The sequence below is a fragment of the Rhinolophus hipposideros genome, assembly GCF_964194185.1.
Source record: "Rhinolophus hipposideros genome assembly, chromosome: 16".
NCBI lineage: Eukaryota > Metazoa > Chordata > Mammalia > Chiroptera > Rhinolophidae > Rhinolophus > Rhinolophus hipposideros.
In genome coordinates this window covers 8628752-8651715 of record NC_138062.1, presented here as the reverse complement: position 1 = coordinate 8651715, position 22964 = coordinate 8628752, and the positions used below count along the sequence as shown (strand labels likewise).

Sequence of the window (22964 nt, the reverse complement as noted above, 5' to 3'; positions counted from 1 at the left end):
AGAAAGCACAAAATAAGTTGGGAGACAAAAATGCAATAGAACTGTAATAAATTAAGTAAAAAATTAAGTAACATTAAGTAAAATAAATCAGAAATGACAATAAATGTAAACAACGCAGATAGACTACAGAGGTTATTAGATTGGATTACAAAACAAAAATCAGCTATGTGCTATGTATAAAAAAATACCTGAAATATAAAGACACATTAAGATTGAAAGAGATTATTAAAAAATACACCTAAGTTCTATCAAAGCCAAATGTATTTGAGGTATTAGCCTTCAAAATTTGGCTAGGAATTTTTACTTACTTTCTTTTTTAAAAGGAAACTCTTAATTGGTTCCTCCTAAACAAACAGGCAGCAAAATTTAAAAACAAGTTTACTAGTAATTTATTTTACAATAAGTATTTAAATAAATCAAAAGATAAAGTAGCTTATCACTGTATTTATTTTTTTATAAAATGCATTTGCAGATATGCTTCATCAGAAACTGGTGCTACAAAAATAAATATAAAACAAATATACATGTTTACATATGTCACTTACAACATAAATACACATTATTTACATGTTCAAAAACTCTAGCATGTTTTGTCCATGATTCTCGAAATGCCTGAGAAGGAAAACAATAAAAGCACAAATATACCACTTATATTTTTGCTTTTAAAAGATTGTTCAATACAAATGAATAAACACAGTAAAATCCGCGTGTGTATGTTCTAAGAGCAAAGTAAGGTATCCTATTTTAATCTATGACTACTACATTTTGTAAATGACTCAACTTTCATTCTGGTTTATTCTCTCATTAGAATACATCCATCATGGTATAGATTAAAATTCTTTTATAGAAAGGCTTTCTGAAGAAGTTATCTTAAATAATAAAAAGTCACTTTTCCTTGAAAGCCAACAGAAACATTATTTATTAAACTTATATACTCAAAGGAGCTTTAATCAATGAAAACTAGGAGTTGGATTAGAAAACATCAAAAGGATGGAAGAAAGACACTGTAATTTCTGTTTGATGTATTCTGGTAATTTTTCATTTTCTCCATATCTAAGTGAAGCAAAAGAAAAAAAGACAAAAACATTACTTAATTACTTGTTTCACATGAGAGTATCAAAAGGCATATATTTTTCAGTAATTCTTCAATGGCAAGAGGTATCTCAGAAAAATTATACAAAGTTATTCATTAGAGTAGATACCTAAATTAAGTATAAAGATTAAATAGATACCTAAATTAAGCATACCCAATTTGTTTCCTGTCAAAACAGACCATATTCTAAATGTATTTAAATATTAAAAAGAAAATTAGATCAAAAAGATTGAACAGGCTTTATAATTTCTAAAGCAACCTGAAGATCTGGATTCCTCATTACACTGAAGGCCCTAATCTAAGGAAAATACAAGCTAAACATATTATAGATACATTTCTATGTAAATGTTAACAATTTCCAAATGACCACACCAAGTAAATCTGAACTTTTATCTTCTAAGTATGAGTGCCACCCATTCTATAATTGTATCCTTGCATTTTCTGGAGCATTTAAAAGAGCTTTTTAACAAAGCCTGTCACTTCATAAGTAGTTCTTTAAAGGATGACACTGCATATGTGCACATTTAACAAAAAAAGCAATTGGTAGATATCCACAAATTATATTTTTCTCAAGTAATTGCTATACAATAAGCACTTCTCACAAAGGATCATGTTGGTGGTGGCATCATCAGCACCCCACCTCTTTTTAGTAAGTTTTGGTTCGAAATATGGAAACCCCCCTAATGCTTATTCTTGCTATTGCCAGATTCCTCATTTTTAGCATTTTTAGGTGACTGCCTGGTATACATTCTCATACAGAATGAACATATACACTCAAAAACATCTTTCAAACATTAATTACATTAGATCAGATACAGCCTTTCATTTGAGAAAAAAATCTGGTTATCTCTTAAAGGATTCCTTGTTTCTATGTTCTTTCATATAAATTGCTTAGGTATATCATTTTGAACTTAAAAATCTGTTACTTCTAAAAAGGGCCATCCTAGTTAAGCCACAAGGAATCTAACCACTTGCAGTGGATTATCCATCCATAACAATTAGCCTGCATTCACGTAGATAACCATAAAACATGCATTAGAAAGGCTATATGAACTGCTAAGAATAATTAACAGTTTAAATAATATGAACACTGTCCAAATGAAAACAGGAATTTTATTATAATCATCTATTTCAACATGTAGAGAAAACTTATAGCAAAGGACTGAATCACAACCAGTGTTTTAGGAACTTACCTCGTGGTCTGACCACTTGGTGATGTGTAACTGATAGAAGACACGCCTGCTTGCACGAGCAGCTGGGACCCATCATTGAACTGAACCCACACAGCTCCACTAGTTAACTAGAAAAATAGTAAGCATGGAAATTATTATAGAGATGATCTGAGGTCCTTAGAAGATACTCATGTTTAACAGGTTTTTCCACATAGTTAAAGAAAAACACCTCTCAGGTAACTATAAATTTGGAACTCTGATGGTAGTAGCATTGAAAAAACTCATGTCTTCTTCAGACTATTCCTTCAATAGCTAAGACATTAGATTATTCCAATTATTCTAAATTAATCCCATTTCCCATTCATTTCCATTAGGATATCTGAGTTTTGTTTTGTTTTCAAATAGTATTTCTAACCAAGAAGAGATTCAGGAAATAACAAAAGCAACACTTTCTTAAATTAGGATTTCCCTCTATTCTTCATCCTTAAGCCACAAGAATTTCTCTTCTGCCTGAGAACGTTATATCTCAGCTTTTGAAACTTGTTCCTTTAGCCACTGATGTTTACAATGTGCCACTCCAAACAGAGTACAGAGAAGACATGTACTCTGGAAACAAAGAGACTCTCCCTACTAATGAGTAGGAACTGTGCAAGTCCCTTAACCATTGTGAGCCATACTTTTCCTGTCTATACTAGGAGATGATATCAACTTTAGGTTTTACTTGGGGGAATAACAAGACAATATACATGAAAAACATGGCACCACATTGCAGGTACTCAACAATGCTGAGTTCCCTTTCCTTTATTTCCTACTCCCTCCCACAAAGGACAAGGCTGCATGCTACTTCACCGGTAAGTAAAAATTACATGTGCATGCTCAAGTCTCTATGCTTCAATCTTTTAGATAATATACACATATAGGTTCACACCTACATCAACTTCTGTAAGTTTGAAACTCAATGTGGACTAAACTTTCAAAGGCAAAAATGCTTTTCTACCAAATGAAAATTAGTAATATAGATTACACATAGTTTCTAAAATTTAAAATGCCCTGGACATCACTTCTCAACTCCTAACAATCAGTCGTTACGATAATCTAAACTTTAAAAACAAAAGGCAAAAACAGGTCAGTCAGGCCCTAGCAGGCAATTTATTACCAATAATACCTAGAGTTTTCCAACTGTATACAAATAAAAAATGTTTAATTAATGATATAACCAAAGTAAAAAAGGTACAAAAACTTTCTTGCAAGAGAAATCTTTAAAATAATTTAAATTTCTGCATAACTGTCTAATCACTACAGAAACCAAAGAAATTCATACTGAGAAAATTCACTTTCCAAAAAACCTCTCACCTGTGTAGCCCAACCAACATTTTTCACAAAAACAGACTTCAAAAGTTGTGCTGCTGCAGGAAGACAATCTGTTAGAAGACTAGGAGGGGTGTTTGTTCCAGAAGCTGCTGCAGTAAGGCCAAGTCCTTCCTCTGTGACCATCTACAAACAGTAAAGCAACGAGATTAACCCTCAGCATTTCCATGAGCCAACTTCAGCAAAAGAAGAAACTGACTGGTTTTTCATGAGCCTAAAGTAACTTTTTAAAAAGAAAATTTTAAAACTAAAATATGACCATATTATGGAAAATTGGAAAAATACAGGAAAGAAAAACCAAAGCACACAATTGCTGTTTTCATTTTAATAGGTGTCTTTCCCTTTTCCCCCAGGTTTACTTTTTCATAGCAGCAATTATAGCACGTACGTGCGTGCATGTGAGTACACACGTACACGTATGTAAGCACACGCAGATCTATATCTTTAACGTTGCATTTTACACTACATCGTCATGTGTAGTCTTCGTTGGCATGATAGTTTACTGAGTCAAAATATAATCAGTTTACTTAAGCCTATCATGGATATAAAGGCAGTTAGTGATATTTGACAAGTAAAAACAAAACAACGTATCATTTAATATATGTAGCTTTTTCCAGAGAGATCAGGTTAGGCCTGTCTGAGGTAACTTATACGGAGACCTGATGGTGAGAAAGAATTAGCCACTGAGGGGCTGGGGAAAGGAGTTCCAGGTCAAGTAAACAGCATGTGAAAAGGCCTCAAGAGTTTGATTTATTCAAAGAATTAAAAGAAAGCTTCTGAGGCTCAAGCACAGAAAGTGTGGGGTAAAGTAGCCCAGCATGAGGCTGGAAAAGTACAGAGGTGATAGTAAGGGCACACCTCAAGGTGTGTAAGGAAGGTGGGAGTAAGGAGTTTTAATTTTCTATAAAGGGCACTGAAGGATTTTAGGTACAGAAGTGACATATATTTACTTACAGAAGGATTAGGTAGCGGTGCCTGTTTTGGAGAAGCAGCACTATTTATGATCATTCTACTCAAAGGTGGCCTCTCTCTCATCGGGGAGTTTGGATCCACAGAGGGAGGAGGTGACAAGGCCTGCGGCAAGCTGGTATTACTAGGTTTTCTGAAGGAGAAAGAGTGTCCAAATGCATTCCCTTAAGCTTTCAGTTTACGGAAAGGTAAAGAATGTTCATAATGTAAATACCAAACTGCTTTTTAAAAACATTTCCCATACATTTCAGCCATGTTTAAAAAGCTTGCAAACAATTACCTTCCTACGATTATTGGGAAAAAGGAAGCACTTCCACTTTTCTTTTCCTCTTCTGCAATTATGGATTCCAGTGCTAAACAAACACGATGGCCCTGTTCCAAAAGAAGAGTGCTTTCTGTCATTACTTCACCTGTCATTTGCAGTCATTAACTGGTATGGAAAACCTATAAATAGGTACATACCTCATTAGCATGGTCCATATACATTTTTATTTCCTCTTTCAAGCTATTAACTTCACTTTGACCTTTTAAGGTATAAGATTTCCCAGTCTTTTCAATCACATGAATTAAAGCTTCTGTTTTATGTATCTTTGCTCCTTAAAAAATAAGAAAACTATTCTGATATCATTTCTTTAACTACTCCTAGATTTATATTCATTATCATACCAGTACATAATGGCTACTAGATCATGGTATCATTTATATTCACTTGCTGACCATTAATAAAATGAGGTTCTCTAAGTATTTAGTAAAGACAGTTCATCCATTTTTTTTCTGAATATACATAGTTTAAGTCTGAAACAGTTATGATATTTTAAAAAGCCACTGCTCTCAAACAAAAACGCAACTGAAAGACAGGTAGAAGGATATGTGTACTGTGTGAGTTTATGTGCTAAGTGTCCCTTCAAGGACAGAGCTTTTTACAGATTAAGACGTCAATCATCATTATAAAATAGATTTAGAAAACAAGATTCTCTGGTTCACTCTATCCTTCTGCACATTTATAATTCTCATAATTTGGTATATGTCCATTTGGTATATATTTCCTTGTATGTGCATGTGTATATATGTATCTTAAAAATCTGCTGTGTGATTAAAAAAAAAAAAAACTACCAAATTACAAACTAAAGGGGAAAAAATTACTATTTTAAAAGGTACTTACCATCATAAAACCAAACCTCAAAATCAGCACCAGGGGAATTCTCCATCAAGACGCATTTAGCATATCTTGTAAAATAAGTGATTTTGGGAGATTTAGATCTTACAAGCTGTACAAATCTGGAAGCATATTGGTATTTTCGCCAGTACTTTTCTGGTGCGGGGGTTAGGGGAAAGAAAAAACATTACCTATTATAAGAGAATAAAGTGTTGACTTGACATAAATCTCATGAAAATTTATTTATTTCTTCTCTTCCTCAAAAATTCAAGATGATAGGTTAGTAATCCCATTACCAAAATAAACATATTTTACAGATGTAAGTTTATTATTTTAATGAAAACTAAAGACAGTATAATAACATTCCCAAGAAATATAAATATATAACAAAATCTGATGACTAATATTATGATTATTTTAAAAATCTCTTTCTTGAATCATCTCCTTATTCTAAGGTAGTAATTCCAGGAAAGTTTTTACAAGTGAAATAAAAAGATTTCTACCTGAGATATCAGAACCCAGTTACTTTCAGATAAAGGACTGCTCTTTTTATGTTAGTAGTGTTCTGTGTTCCTAACTTATACAAGTAAACTTTGCAGTTCCCTGTAACTATGGTCATTTGTGGTATTTAAGTCTTGTCTACCTATTTTGATTTCTAATAGGGTTAAATTTACATAGGTTTTCTTTTTTTGTTTCTATCTGTCACCTCAGCGAAATCTTACTATTCAGTACTTAATTCCACAATCTATAATATCTAGAAGCTGAACTGGGAGTCAAATTTGCTTAACTACAATTGTAAATAATCATTTAGATAGCATGGTAATAACCTCAAAAAGTCAAAGACTAGATACTTCATGTTGAATTTTCAATATGATTCTAGACAAATTAGTAACTAAACAATTGTACAAACTAATTTGTGGAATATATGATTCACATCCCAGAGTTAGTTTTACCATAACACAGAATATGAATAAACATTGTAGTAGTAACATACACCCCATCTCACATGATATTAGAGAACATGACCTGCTGCCAGACTGAAGGTAAGTATGTACAACCCATGACAACCACATACATATAGTTTATACATATATAAGTCAATTATCTAAATTTATCCCCTGGCAAATGGACCTACCTGGTAAACCGTCAAAGCTGTACCTACTGATGTTGTCAGTAGGTGATGGTGGTCTATCAGCAAGGGGAAAACCTCTTCCATCATTTGGATAATAAATAGTGATCTGCCAAAATATGTTTAAGAATTCTAATATGCCATTAAATTAGAGCACTACAGTTTGTTACTAAAATTCTGAAAAGAGCTCACATGTAATACTAAATATTATTTTACTGAAAATGCTAAATATACTATAAAAGTAAGACATTTTTTGGTCTTAATAACCTTAAACCTAAAGTTTAGATTGTGTTACTAAATTATTTTGAAACCCACACTAATTTATTTACATATGTGTAGTATGCACATAGTATCACTTTGTAATATCACTTTTTGAATTCCAGAGACACTATCATTATCAGGAAAACTGATTTAAAAAAATTTTGAAATATCATTATAAAATAAACTGGAAGGCTAATCAGCTTAAGTAATAAAGTTACTAGATAAATAAAAGAATATTACCATATTTCCATCACTAGATATTTGAAGCACTTCTTTCACATATTCTTGAGATGCATGCTCCTTTAGAAGCTCCACACATACCTCCTCTGAATCAAGTATGCTCACCTAAAAAACAAAAACAACTAAAATCAATAATAATTCTCCTTACTAAAAGAGCTCTGACATATATTATACTAAAGAGAAAAGTACTTAACCATGGCAGAAATAAAAATTAAAGTCAAAATAAAACAGCTGCTTCACTGCAACAGTCTGGACAAGAGGTGTATTTGAGCACAATTATGAAACATAGGAAGCAAAGGTATAATGAAGTGTGAAATGATATAACCAGTGAGTAGAAAGAAAGCAGAAGGTAGGGTGGAGAAAAAGGACTTTGAAAAGACAATGGTTTGCCAAACAAAGGCAAGACTGGGTGAAGTGGAAAACAGGTTAAAGATGGAATTAAAAAATAAAAATCACCATTCCCTATTCACACAACATCTTTTTAAAACACTAAACTTAATTTTGTGCATACTTTTTCTTTAAACAGTTTCAGATGTTAAAAAACAAATTATTTTCTAGTTTATGTTTTTGATTTGAGACTGGATTACATGTAAAAGCAAAAGGTATTATTAAATATTAATTTAGTAATTGAAACTGTGAATAAAATAACATTTAACACAGTATTTGCCAGTATTATTTTTAAATGTTGTTCATTATCAATAACTTAAAATTCAAAACTTAGCAGTATCAAGTTACCATTTTTAAAGTAGCTGTAAGGAAGTAAGAGCCCTTTTTCTATAAACACCCAGTCTCTTTTCTTTTAAATGAGCTTAACATGCACATATCAAAAGTATAGGGACATTACGGGGAACTAAAAAAAAAAAAAAAATCATATTTGATACCAGAAACCATTTTACCCAGGAAATATCACAGTAATTTTGAAAAATAACGGACATACCACAGCCTTTTTGGTTTTCTGTCTGATCGGTTTTAACCTGTAAGCTGTCAAAGGAGCCGTAATGCTTCGCAATGTACGTTTCTGATAACCCAGTGGTGGCTCCATACCCCTCGTCTTGCTTTGTTCTGAAAAAGGTTCTAAGCCAAAAATACATTCTTGTTGAATTATCTCAGGTTTACTAGGAAACGCAGTCATATATTTCATGGTATTTGGCTGTTTTACAGAATGCGTGTGATCAGAAGCATCAGGGCTCTTTTTGGCTTTATCAGTCCAGGCATTTCCAGACATGTCCTGCAGATCTGGACGGCCCTGAAAATCTCTGTTTGGGCTCATGCTGGTGTGCTCAGGAGTTTCTCTTAAATGAGCTGTAATATACACAAAACAAAGCAATTGCATGGAATAATTAAAAAGCCATGTCTACACAAAACAATGTCATGTTGCTTATAATAGCTTTTTTTTCTTTGAGGAACAAAAGAAATCTGGGGGGGGGGAGTCATAATTTTTCTAATAAGCTCATTAAGATATGCCATAATAAAAGTGACTTTAAAGGACATTTTAAGCCAGATTGCAAAGGAGTATCTTCAGTATTCTTACGACTAAGAAAGAGAAGATATTAATATTAAATTAATTTTTCAATCAAGGCAAAAACTAGTCACCTAGGATCATCTACACTAATTCTAAAAGAAATAACTGCCAATGCTGCAACAAATATAGAAATGTCAGGATTTCCCAGGTAATCATTCTACATAATAAGTAAATTTATTCTTCTTAAGCTAAGGTCTATTCCATCTTTACTTATAAAATATGTGACCCAAAGCAAAAAAACACTACAATATATGAAATAGCTTTAATACTATATTAACATTTAATATTATAAATGTATTTGCATACACATTTTTAAAAATGTTATTATTGAACTTTACTCATTTATATTTTACAGTTTTAATGTTCATATGGGAACATTGTATTTTTTAAGTCTTTAAAATGATTAGACTATGTAAAATGCAGTAAGACAGTATTTCAAACGCAAAACTCTAAAAATTTCTTATTGCAATTTTTCCCTTATATGACTTCTTAGTGTTTTTTCCTCTACTCCCATTATGACAGAAGTATTTCAGATCAAATATTACACTTTAAAATTGCAGCAGCACTACGAGGTTATTATAAATAAGGTTCTTTCTCTATCTCAGATATGTCCATGCTACCAAGTAAAAGTATCTGTAAACACAATAGAAGGTTAATTGCAAGCATAAGTACATGGCACTTTTATAGTTTTAAAAAACATAAGCTTGAATTATCATCCTCAACAAGTACACATGAAAGTTAATTCTCTTGGGCTTTTGAAACAATATACGTTTTTAAAAAGAAAAAAAAAAGAATAGACTATTGAGGTGACATAACAACTCTCTGCTTAAATTACAGCCATATTATTCACTCTTTGTGTGAGGTAATATAATACTTAATAAAAAATGATCTCCTCCTCTCCATATGTTTCTTTTTTATACTCTCTTTTTTGCATCATTATTTTCCAACCCACCTTCTGTGGATCTGTCATGTTCATTAATGAGAAACGTTCAACTTTCAAACTCTCTATATAACTAAAATAATGACTTGGATGACAGCTATTTTAAAATGTTTAGGGTTTTGGTTGCTGTGTACTTTAGTACATATGAGATCCCACTGGTAAACCATAATGTCCACATCAGTTTCTACATAAAAATAAGGTCACTGTCTCTTGATTATTTTAAAGTCACTGGTAGCAGATACTTATTACAGAGATGCCTCAAGAACAGACGGTTTAAGAGTAAAGTCTGCTTGGGTTGGAATCCTGGCTCCTATCTCCCCTATGGGCAGTGTAGCTTGGCAAATTAAGCCATGTGCACCATAATCTTATCATCCTTCCTAAAATATCGCTAATAATAGTATTGTCCTTATACTTTTTTTGTAATAAGTTAATAAGGTAAACATTAAGAACAGTGGCTGACATAGTAAACACTCAAAAAGTGTTAATAGTTATCACTATTATTGTAACATAGTTTATTGAAAATGCATTATTTTTTATTAGTTTCAGGTATACAAAACAACACAATGATTTAGACACCCTTCACAAAGTGATAACCCCACTGAGTCTACTGAAAATGCATTATTTTTTAAAGAAAACCAAATAGAAAAGGGTAATGCTTGCTTGCTAAGTGTCCAAGTCATTAATTTTTTTTATTAAACAGTACATTAAAAACTCACCATTTACTTGCAATTTCCCAAACCACTGTTGTACCATTTCAGTCTGAGATGTCTGGTCTGCAAATGGAAAAGGAGCCTTTCCTGGACAAAGATGATTGGAGCTAAACAAAAAATATTTCCATAAATTTAATAAAAAATTGTTAGGTAATAAATTTTTAAGATAAAAATACTTAGAAAATGAAATCTTACTTGAATATCTGAAAATTTTAGAGTACCTGTAGAAACCAGTATCTGCATAACTAAATTGTTTCTAAGAAGCTAAACTCCCATGCCAAAATGTCAATGGCACTGTTACAATGTTTCTATATGGCTTCTGCCATCTTGCAATTTAAGCATACAAATCAAAGATCAGAAAAACAAAATAAACACTATAGTCACTAAAAAACTAGTCTTCATGTGAGAAGCAGCCAATATGACTACTTGTCACTTAGGCTCAGCTTCTCTCTTTCCCTGCAAAATATGTTTATAGCTACTATGAGAGTACTTTAGAGACAAAACGTGTTTAATACGATACTTCACACTAGAGACTTTATATAAAAAAAAGAAACTAAAAATTCCCAAGTATTCTACATTCATGAGTACGTACACTCATATTTGAGTACGTACACTCATATTAAGAGATTAACCACAATTCAAAATCATCATCCTGATTCTCTTCCTAATAAGAGAAATCATAATTAATAAGTGCCCCAAGAATATCTGATAATGTTAGAAAAAGGTAAACCCTCTTAGTAAGAGGCAGCTTCATATTTCTGCTAACAATGTTTATCGAAAAAGTAAAATGTGTTTGAATTATTCTTACAGTGCTTGATTGTTATCAGGTCTCCCAACAGATCCAGAACTATTGGATGTCTTTTCTTGAAAGAAGCGAAAAATATTGACATTGCTGTTTGTGGGTGAGTACCTTTCTTCATTTTCAGCTACTCCTGACCTTTTGTATTTTGAAAGCATTTCTGCTGAGTAACATCGTTCCATTGTACATGCGTTTTCTCGAGACTGACTATTCGAAGTGCTGGACCTATCAGAGGAATGGGTTCTACGAAGGTATCGAGAATGTGGCCTTTCTTCTGCATCTTGGATTACTCTTCCCCTTCTACTATTACTGGTTTCTTGTTCTTGATTTCCCCACTGAGTATAAAAACTGCTTCCATCTCCTGAAGAAGTAAAATCACTTGTATTTTTATTCTTTGGAAATACAGTCATTTTATTTGGGAGTGGCTGACCAATCAAAAGTCTTCTTCTGTCAAATAAACTACCACTTATACTGGTACTGGAAGAAGCTGTAATTGCAGTAGAAATAGTGGCATGTCCACTATCAATTGAGTCTTCTACAGTTCCTAAATCCTTACTTTTTGTTGAAGAATTTTGGGACATAAAAGGATGGTCTAATATTGAAGACAGACTTAAACGATCTGCTGGATTTCTACGAAGTAACTGGTGAATAAGGTCCTTGGCCTCTCTTGACAAAAAAGTTGGCATTTCATAATCTGCCAGTACTACTTTATTTAATGTGTTCTTGACTGTGTCAGTGTCAAAAGGCGGTCTTCCAATAAGTAATGTATAAAACATACAGCCCAAGGACCAAATATCAGATTCGAGTCCATGTGCACTTCGAGTTGCAATTTCTGGTGAAATGTAATTAGGAGTCCCACATAACGTATAGTGCTTTTCATGTGGCATTTTCAATTGAGTTGCCAGCCCAAAATCGGCAATCTTGATGTTCATATTACGAGTAAGTAAGAGGTTAGAAAGTGTGAGGTCCCGGTGTAATATACCATGAGAATGAAGGTACAACATTCCTGTGATGATCTGGTGCATGAACTGTCGAGCTGTTAAAATGCAAAAAGATAAAACTTCAAATTTAGAAAATCTGGAAGATTCAGTATTTAGAATCCATTATGAAACCCAACTACCCATAACAAAGTATTAAAATTAGAATATTGGCTTGCAGCTTAGTTTTATCAACTAAAATATCACGCTGATAATTTCATAACATTCTTTTCCTTTACGACAACTTGGCACACCTATTATCTAATCTTTGTCCTTTCCAACTGATGTGTTTTCCATACAGAATTAAGGGAAGCTTAATTTTATTAGCAACTGGAAGTGACTAGAGTAACTAGGATAACCAGAAGTCCCCAGCTATCAAAGAAAATATTTATAATTGAACAAATAATTCATATATACATTCTAATTGTAAAAAAAGTCAAGCTAAAGTTCCTCTGATGGCCCCCCAAACAAATCCTCCCAAAAAAGTAACCACTATTAACAGTTTGTATATATTCTTTGATACTTTTCTTCTGTGGGCCCACATACATTTAAATCTACAGAAATATTTTGTAGTAAATGCTTTATAAATATAAAAATGGTATAACAACATATAGTTTCATTATTTCCCTCCCTACTTCACAATATTTCTTGGAGATATTTCTATGTCAGTACATACAGTTCTTCATTGTATGTAATTCCTACTGATGAAAATTTGGGTCATTTCTGATATATTTCAAGATTACAAAAAATAAACCAATAAACATTCTTGTACATGCTTGTTTTCTAATGCATACTACGGGGTGTTTCTCTATGGTAAATTCAAGTAGAATCAATGGGCTGAAGGATAAAATTTAGTATTTTAATACCTTGCCAAATTGCCCTCTAAAAGGCTATATTTTCATGCACATCCTTGTTAATATTAGGTAATCTCGCTCCACTGAGGAAAAAAATGGTATTTATTATTTTTCGTGGCATTCTTATGATTACTATTGAGTTTGAGCATCTTTTCATGGTTATTGGCCATTTGTACTTTCTCTTCTATGAACAGTCTGCTTATATCTCATCCATTTTCCTATTCAGTTATCTTTTTCTTTTTAGGCATGTCTTATATTTTTAATATTAACTCACCAGCCATCGATTTTACAAATATTTTCTTCCTATCTTTGTCTTAAATTTCTTGACAGTACCTTTTGTCATACACAGTCTTAATTTTAATTAACTTAATACTTTTCTTTTATGGTTTTGCAGGTTTTGTTTTATTTAAGGCCTTACTATTATATATAGTATTATGAAAAATGCAGTAATCACCATTAATATTTGAATGTATTTATTTACAATTTGTATTGTGTCCTTTTAAGTCAAAGGACATGAACAGTTCTACAACTCTTAATACATATGACAAAATTGTTTTCCTAATGGTTTATATAGATTCAAGTGTACAAAAAATCTATCAGCAACCAACTTTCCTAGCTTACCTACAATCTCAGTTAGCAGAGTAAATAAGATAAATTTGAAAACAATCATTTGTGAGATGATGAATGGACCTTGCACTTGGGCCTGATCTGAACTACAGTTAATTATAAAAAACTGGGGAAGTTGAAACTGACTATGTATTTGATAGTAAGGAATTATTAGGTGTGATGATGACTTTGTGGTTATGTGTTTTTTTTAAAGTCTGTATCTTTTAAAGATATATGCCAAAATATCTATCTATATATTAAAAATACCTATGATTTCCTTCAAAATACCCTGGGAAACTGGGGAAATAGGATACAAATGAAACAATTTGACCATGCATTGACAGTTTTGAAAGCTGAGTGGTTTAAATTCATAGGGGCTCATTATACTAGTCTATATTTGACATTTTCTATTACAAATGGTTTCAGTAGCTGTGCTTGACTTAGAAACTATTTTATAGTCATCAATAGCATTCTAAAAAGATTTTTCTACATTTGAAAGGATACACACTAAATTGGTACCAATGATTTAATTTAAAATGTGGTTTTGGGGAAAGATGGATAAAAAATTTCTGCTTTTATTTTTTTATTATTTTTTTCTTATCGTCTTCTTTTTTTTTTTTTTTATTAGTTTCAGGTGTACAAGACAAGGTAATACTTAGACGTTCATCATTTATATCCCTCACACTGTGAACCCCCCTCCCCCCATCCACTATCCCTCCGACCTCACACTGAACCATCACATTATATATATATAAAATTATAGTTGGCATTCATTAATGTTTAGCTTCTGGTGTACAATGCCATGATCAGGTATCCACAGTATCCCTGAGGTGGTCTCCCAAATAGGACACATGTCCATCGGATACCCAACAAAATCTTTACAACATTATTGAATACCTTCCCCAAATTAAAAAATTTCTGCTTTTAATTTGCTTGCATTATTTACAGAAGTTAATCGTTCTTATGATTTGGGGGATCTCCTTTTGTCACCCCAAGTTATTTAATTACTAAACACTGCAAAATAGAATTAGTTTTTTTAAAACTATAAAAAGTAAAATTTACATCTACCGAAAAAGAAAAAAAGCAGTAGCCTACCTTCATTTTCTGAGAATGGTTTCCTTCTGTTCTTTAGGAACCTGTTCATTTCTCCATTATGGCACATTTCTAATACTAGGTACACATAATTGTTATCTTCAAAATAGTTATACAGCTGAAATATAAAAGAACACAATAAATTATAATACACAAAAGTTCACTGTCCTTATCCATTTTTATAAACTTTGTATCTTACCTCCAAGATTGATGGATGTTTCAATTGGCAATGTATTTTCACCTCATTTTGGACTCTCTGTACCATTCCAGCTTTGTACATAGCTTTCTTATCTATCTAAAAATCATAACAAAAATTTAGCCAAGTTTCAAAATAAAACTTCCCTTCCCTTTCCCTAGTTGTTTAGATAAGTGATTCTTAATTACTTCTGTTATTCCTGTTAGACTGTCTTCTAACAATAAAGGATAGTATTTTAGACTTTTATAGTGTTAATATAGAACTCAGCACAAGTGTGTTCTTATTATAAACAAATCATTATTTGCTCTTTGATTTCTACCAATTACTCCAAATATGTATAATTAGAATAGATACCAGATCTACTTACTGAACATTAATAAAGATAAAACACTTTTTTAACCATGATCAAGGATATCCTAAGATACCCATTAAGTTCAATTGCTAGACTTGGAACTATTGTGTTCTGCCTAAGCAATGGGTTTTTTACACCATAATCAAAGAAAAAATTGGTAGGTAAGGAGTTTCTGACACCTGCAGTAGCATACCTCTGGAGTTACTTGCAAAGGAGAGGTGAGTTGATTAATATATTCTTACCATTTTGATTGCAACTTCCAAACCAGTGTGAATGGACTCAGCTCTGTAGACACCAGCAAATGATCCTTTACCAAGCAGATTTCCAACTTTAAAATCCTTAAAAGTTAAAATTAAAAAACATGTGTCATGACTCACAGGAGTAGAAAGAACGGTAAGAAGGGACTGGAACAAGAAGATAAAATGAATCGAGAGGGGAATTTGCATTCAAAATTCAAGCAGGTATTACACCTCGACACAGCAGGTGTCTGTGGTGGAAAGCATGCTGACGCCTTGCGGGGCTCCCTGAGCTTCCAGGTTGGGCTGCAAATGCAGCACCCTAATGATGCGGTACCTCATTCTCAGTGCAGCCTCAGCCCCCTCTCCCACCTCCAGCCGACCCGTGGGAGTCAGGGGCCTGGCCGGGATCCCGCCGAGGTTCCCGCCGGAAGTAACCGCCATCCCCTAGGAGATGCCAGGCCCAGAGCGGCAGCTCCGGCGGGATCGCCGCAGTGTCTAGTGACAGAGGGAGAGGGAGGGGCCGCGAGGGTCTCACCTGTCCGGCCACCCCCAGTCTCAGAGGGGCGGGCCGCTCCGCCCCCAAACAGCCGGGCCGGCGGTTGCGACCCTCCCACAGTAGCTCGGCCCCCGCCCTACAGCCGTTGGCGTGGCCAGGTCCCCTTCCAGCGGGGGTCTCGAGTGCCGCCACTCCGACTGCCACCCGCCCCTCTCAGGACTGCCGAGGGTTTTCACCTCGATCTTCTCCCCGATGCAGGTCGCCATATTTCCAGGCCCCGGCTTGGGCTCCCCGGGTCGGCTCCCTTCACGCAGTCCCTTCGAGGCAGCGCTCCAAGCAGCCAGCCGTTCTTGGCGTCCATCAGGCTCGGCTCTCTAGGCCGCCGCTCCCGGCGACGACGGCACAGCCACCGAAAGGTCTCCCGGGAGCCTTCCGAGGCTTGGGCGGCGCCTCCGCGCTCCCATTTTGAAAAACTCGCGCCGATCGCGGTCCTCGCTAGGCCGGCCGTGACGTCACGAGAGGGGCGGTGCCGGAGAGGCTGCGCCGGGGCGCGCATGCGTGTCAGGTCCTCCGCCGCTCGCCGGGGGTTCCAGGCCGCAGGACCGGAAGTGCCCCGGCTGCTTGCAGCTTGGGTGGGAAGTGTCCGCCCTCCCGCTCTGGGGAGACCCACGCGCCACGGATGGAAGAGCTGGCCCGAAATGTGAGATATCGTCACCTGATCCGTTACTTACTTGACGGTCTGAAAAACTGTTTCCAATTCTGTAAGGCGTTTAAAACGATTTTAAAGTTTCAGATGTTTAAACTTGACAGAATAGCACGGGGCGGGGGGGGGGGGCATTACCCGGCTTAAATGCCTCCATAGTTTTCGTAACTGTAAGGCATGTGTACTGTGCTTTAAGAAAATGTACCCCAATTCTTTGTGTTGGTAAATTCCTCTCAAGTAAATGTGTTTTGTGTAAGAACTTACATTAAAGAGATGTCACACATTAATGAGATGTATTGATCAAAAGACACTTCCATGCGGCTGGGCTGGCCCACTTTTTGCAGGTGAGAAGTGTGATGCTCTGTAAGGACACATAACAAACTGAGAACTACTACTCAAATTTAGGTCTTCTGTGTCTAAACTGAAGGCACTTTTCCTCGATTTTAATGGGTATATCAAGTTTACTTAAGATTGTCCACCTACAAGGGTGGCAGGGAACTCTGTTAAGAGAAAGTCGACTTTCCCCCTTAATTTCTGAAATCATTCCTTAAAGGTTATACGTTACGACGTTTGAGCAGTCGGTTCCAGAGTCCAGGCTTCCAATTAGACTTGCTTTTGCTATTGACTTTTCAGAAGTACCTATCATTCACTGTCATTGTGGGTTTGGGGGAAGTACTGTTTGTGCTTTATTCCGTTAATATCAGCCCACTAGTTCTGCATCTGTGTAACCTTATCCTATGTGAAGAGGAAGGGACTCGGGGAGAACATGTTACACTAGTATTGCTGCCTGCAATCAAGACCAGCACAGTGGCCTAACCGAATGTCCCTTCCAAAGGTGGAAAAATTTGGAGAGAAGAGTAGTAGCTGAGGATAAAGGAATGAATAAATGGGTTACATAATGAGAGAAATCCAGTATTACATTAACACCGAGAAAGAGACTCAGAGCAAGAGGTGGTATTAGTTCTTAGCTGAATTATACCAGATGCCTGAAAGGGTGAAACTATATATTGCTGACATTACTCCTCTTTCCCCCGCCCCCCTCAATCTCTCTGAACCTTTGTTTTTCTCCAAATTTTTTTTGTTGGGGAATAGGGGAACAGTGTGTTTTTCCAGGGCCCATCAGCCCCAAGTTGTCCTTCAATTTAGTTATGGAGGGCGCAGCTCAGCTCCAAGTCCAGCTGCCGTTTTCAATCTTAGTTGCAGGGGGCGCAGCCCACCATCCCATGCGGGAATTGAACCTGCAACCTTGAGAAGTCACGCTCTAAGCAGCTGTGCCATCCGGCTGCCCCTACTCCTGCTTTTGGAACCTGACAAGATCAAGTGGAAGCCTGCAAACCTGAGTGGCCTCACTCTGGGAGACATTTTCAGAAGATGACAGACTAAAATAGTTACTGAAGACTGAGATTCTAGTAATGTACTAGTTTCTTTTGACTTACATGATTGTTTTTCTGTAAGGGATCTGTGTTTGAAAACCAGAGTGTGGACGTCGATATTGTGATTTCTAAGCAATATGTATTTGGTCATTCTGATGAACAAAATATATTCAAATTTCTCATATATTTGGTCTTCATCCACAGTTCCTGGCTTACTACAGCTCCTCAAATCCTTGGAATTTCCTACGTGATGAGAACTGAAAGGTGTCTCTTACATTATGTTTATAAGGTGACTTTTTGGAGGGCACCTAAGGATGGGGCTTGGTTGCCAGGAGCACTAACCATATGATTAGAGCGGAGGAACTCAGCCCCACCCCCAGAACTCCTGAGAGGGGTGAGGGGCTGGAGATGGAATCAATTGACAATGGCTAATAATTTAATCAACCGTATCTATGTAATGAAGCCTCCATAAAAACTCAGAAGAGTGGGGTTCAGAGCTTCTGGGTTGGTGAACACATTTGGGGAAAGTGGCATGAAAGCTTCACACCCTTTCTCCATACCTTGCCCTGTGCATCTCTTCCATCTGGCTGTTCATGAGTTATATCTTTTATAATAAACTGGTAATCTAGTAAAATGTTTCTTAGTTCTATGAGCCGCTCTAGCAAGTTATTTGAAACAAAGGAGGGAGTCGTGGGGAGCTCTGATTTATAGCCAGTCGGTTAGAAGTGAATGTAAAACCCTGAACATTCTAGTCAAGTCCAAGGAGGGGGTCCTTGGAACCTCCAGTCTATTCTATAGCCAGTCTGTCAGTACAGGTTACAACCTGGGTTTTCAGCTAGCATCTGAAGTACTGGGGGACAGTCTTGTGGGACTGAGCCTTCACCTTTGGAATCTGATGCTGTCTCCAGGTAGGTATCAGAATTGAGGTGAATTTTAGGACACCCACTTGGTATGAGATCATTGCTTGGATATGCAAAGAAGCCTCCTTGCCCTCCACCCCCCAGGCCCCCCCCACACACACACTGAAAATTAGGGTCAGAGACCCAAAATTCTTGCATACTTGGGATAAATCTCAGGTTGGCCATGGTGTGTAATTTTTATATATTGTTTGATTTGCTAATATTTTATTGAGGATTTTTGCATCTATGTTCATGAGAGATATTGGTCTGCAGTTTTCTTTTAACATCTTTGGTTTTAATATTAGGGTAATACTGACCTAATGAAGTTAGGAAATATTGCCTTTGCTTCTGTCTTCTGAAGATTATAGAGAATTGGTATAATTTCTTAAATATTTGGGAGAATTCATCAGTGAACTCACCTGGTCTTGACACTATTTTGAAAGGTAACTCATTGATTCTATTTCTTTTAACAGATACAGGCCTATTCAGATTGTCTGTTTCATTCTGGCCACTGTGTTGGAGCTTTGTGATCAAGGGGAACATAGTAAAACATTAGGTAAAAGAGTTAATGACACAGGCTATGGTAGGACCGTGCAGACTATGGTAAGGGCTTTGGGTTTTTCTTTACATGGATACTGGAGATTCATGGAGTGTTCCAATCAGAAAGGTGACATATGACCTAATGCAACTTTTAAAAGGAACAATTTGAGTTCTGTGTTGGCAATAGATGTCAGGAAGACCAGTTAGTACACTATTGCAATAATGTAGGTGAGAGATGGTGGTGGCTTGGACTAAGGAGTAATGTTAAGATTATTTTTTAAAATCATAAATGAGCCAAGCTTTTTAGCATGTTAAGGTAATCATGTATTTTTTTTCTTCCTTTATCTGTTAATTTGGGGAATGAGACTTTCTAACATTAAATCACTCTTGCATTCTTGGGATAAAACTAATCTGATAAATATATTCTTAATATATTTATGAATTCAGTTTGCTAGTATTTAGAAATTTCATAATTCATTGTATTTATTACTATTGAGTTTGGAAAAGGAATTATGTTCCTAACGTTTTTTTCTGGTATAGTATCATGAGTACACTATGAAAACTGGCTTTATAAGAGGATTTAGGACATGTTCTTTTCCTAATTTCTGAAACACTGAAGTCAAAAAGGACATTTATTCCTGGAATGTTTATAAAACTGCCTGGACTTGATGTAGTTCTTATGGATAGATTTTTAACTCAAAATCAATTTCTTTAATGCTTATGTGTTTGGTTTCCTTTATCAACTTTGCTAGAGAAATGTTTTTTTGTTTTTAAATATTTTAAGATAAGCGTGTTGATATATTCATTTACTATTCATTTCTGCTTTTTTTCTTCCTTCCAATTTCTTTTTATTTTGCTGTTGTCTCTTTACTGGGATGATTAGGTCTTTAAATCTTTAATCTTCACTTTAAGTATATGTATTAAAGCATATAAACTTCTAAAGTAGTGCTTCATTTGCATGTTACCAAGTCCTATATTCAGCTTTCATTTAAAGATTGCTGAGCATTTACCCCTGTGTGCCGTCCTATGACTGCATTGAGAAAAAGAGTAGATCCAAAAGGGATTAAGACTTAAGGGGTATAGTTGCTATTTAAAATAAGTTTATATTGTCTTTCGATCAGTAGTATTTTCTAGTTTTTAGCACGATTTGACATTTCTAGAAGTTACATTTTCTTTTAAAATTCTTTTTTCAGTAACACTTGACATAAAATATTGTATTAATTTTTAACACTTGACAAAATATTAACATAGTGGTTAGATATTTATATAACTTATAAAGTCACCCCAGTAAGTCTAGTACCCATCTGATACTATACTGGAAGTTAATTTTTTCAATTCAAGCATATGAGCATAAGGAATTTCTTTTGGGCTCTCTTCATAGGTGATATCTTATTGCACTGTTGTCTGAAAATCTATATGATGGTTTGGTATTTATTGAAATTTGCTTTGTGGTCTGTGTGTAATGTATCAGTTATTGTAAATATTCCATGTGTACTTAAAAAAGTTTTACTTGAGTGTGTTTATGTAAGTCTATTACAGTAGCTTTTAAAATTGTATTCAATTACTTTATATATTAGGTTGGTGCAAAAGTAATTACAGGTTTTGCAATTGTTTTTATTAAACTGCAATTACTTTTGCATTGCAAATACTTACTGCTTACTATCAGTTATCACTGTTATTGTGGACCTAAGCTTCTCTTTGTAATTGTCAATAGCTTCATATATAGCAGCTGTTGTTTCAGAATTGTTATATTCCTAAATTTATCATTATTAAAACTAATTTATCCCAACACTCTTATTTTTTTACCACCTTCAAGTAATTTATCTTAATAGTTTCACAATTTCTCTTTTGATTGGCATTTTTAGTATATTTTCCCCGATTTAAACTATTACATCATGTTTAAAAAGAATCTTCGTAGACACCACATAAACAGGAGACCAAATGTAATCATGCAATAAGTGAAGCAATGTTGCTGGACACAAATGGTTCGACTTGCCTTCTGGCATTTGCAGGCTACGTGAACCCTCTTGAACCTGTAAGGGGAGGGGTGAGGATAAAGTCTTGGGAGGTACTTACAATCAACAAACATTCCTTCTTTACATCTGGAAGGTTTTCATCTCTTTCCTATTTAATTATTAGAGACTTGAGATTTAAAAACAACAACAACGAAAAACACATGCAAAATCCTCTCCAGTTCTCCCAAACTCAGGATAAGATGAATAGGAATGAACTGCCAATAGTTCAGCCTTTAGACTTTTTAGAAGTATTTAATTGCATTTCATTGCAAAGTTTAATATACATGGGGGTATCAGCATTTTTCTGGATTGAGGGTCCCTTATTCCAGTTTACACACCTAGAAGATTAAGCCCTAAATGCTCTAACCTAGACCAGGGGACCTCAGTCATTTTCTTATTCCCCACATGTAAGCTATTTGACACATTTTTGTGAGAGGAGCTGTTCTGATTCTCTGGGGCAGGGAGCTCCTCTTTGCCTACTTAAAATTTCTAGTCTACAAATTCATTTATACCTAGATCGCTTCCAATATGAAGCTAAGTTATTCTCTGATAACACTTCCAAAATTAGCAAATTACTAAAAATCCCTTAAACAACGGTTTTTTTCCCAATAAATATGCAGTTGGCCATCCATATCCACGGGTTTTGCATCCTCATGTTCAACCAAATGCAGATTAAAAACAGTACTTGCAATCCACGATCATGGCTGGGAATCCTCAGGTGCAGAGGCTGACCGCATGCTTTATTTTGCACCATTTTACATAAGGGACTCATGCATCTGCGGACTGGAGTATCCGCAAGGGTCCTGGAACCAATCCCCCAAGGACAGAGGGACCACTGTAGTTAAGTTTATGCAGATTTCTAAATGCGCCAGGGGGGTCGGTGCCCCTAAATCTCACGATGTTTTAAGAGTCAACTGTATTTCAGTTTTCAGAATCAGTAGCATGTGAGGGTTTGAAAAACTTGCCAGTTTATGCAATTAAAAAAAAACCATCATTGCCAAGCAAATTTCTGTAAATGGCTGATGACCTGTCCACATACCATCGTCAAGTCAATTAAGTTCAATGTGAAAATTAAACTTCAAATGTGCAAAACTCATGGTTCAAGGAGTAAGTATATATTTATTATTACATGACTTCTTGACAATGTGGGTGGCCATCCAAAATGAATTGCATTTATTCACAGCTGCCATGTTTGTGTCCTAGTGAGAAGATGCCAAATTACATGTATAGAAAATGTTTTATATTCTTTGATACTGCCATATG

General features: G+C 35.2%; 1 protein-coding gene across 1 annotated transcript; it reads right to left on the bottom strand.

Moving 5' to 3' along the window:
* Positions 1-368: 368 nt before the first annotated feature.
* Positions 369-16679, bottom strand: PLK4 (polo like kinase 4). Its single transcript, XM_081076921.1, has 16 exons — positions 16408-16679; positions 15679-15774; positions 15088-15183; positions 14892-15006; positions 11369-12395; positions 10567-10667; positions 8326-8690; positions 7389-7493; positions 6894-6996; positions 5765-5914; positions 5065-5198; positions 4883-4974; positions 4588-4735; positions 3619-3759; positions 2287-2393; positions 369-1053 (listed from the first exon to the last, which is right to left on the bottom strand). Exons 1-16 carry the CDS (start codon positions 16435-16437, stop codon positions 951-953), a joined length of 2913 nt encoding a protein of 970 aa, XP_080933047.1. The 5' UTR covers positions 16438-16679; the 3' UTR covers positions 369-950.
* Between the last annotated feature and the right edge of the window lie 6285 nt (positions 16680-22964).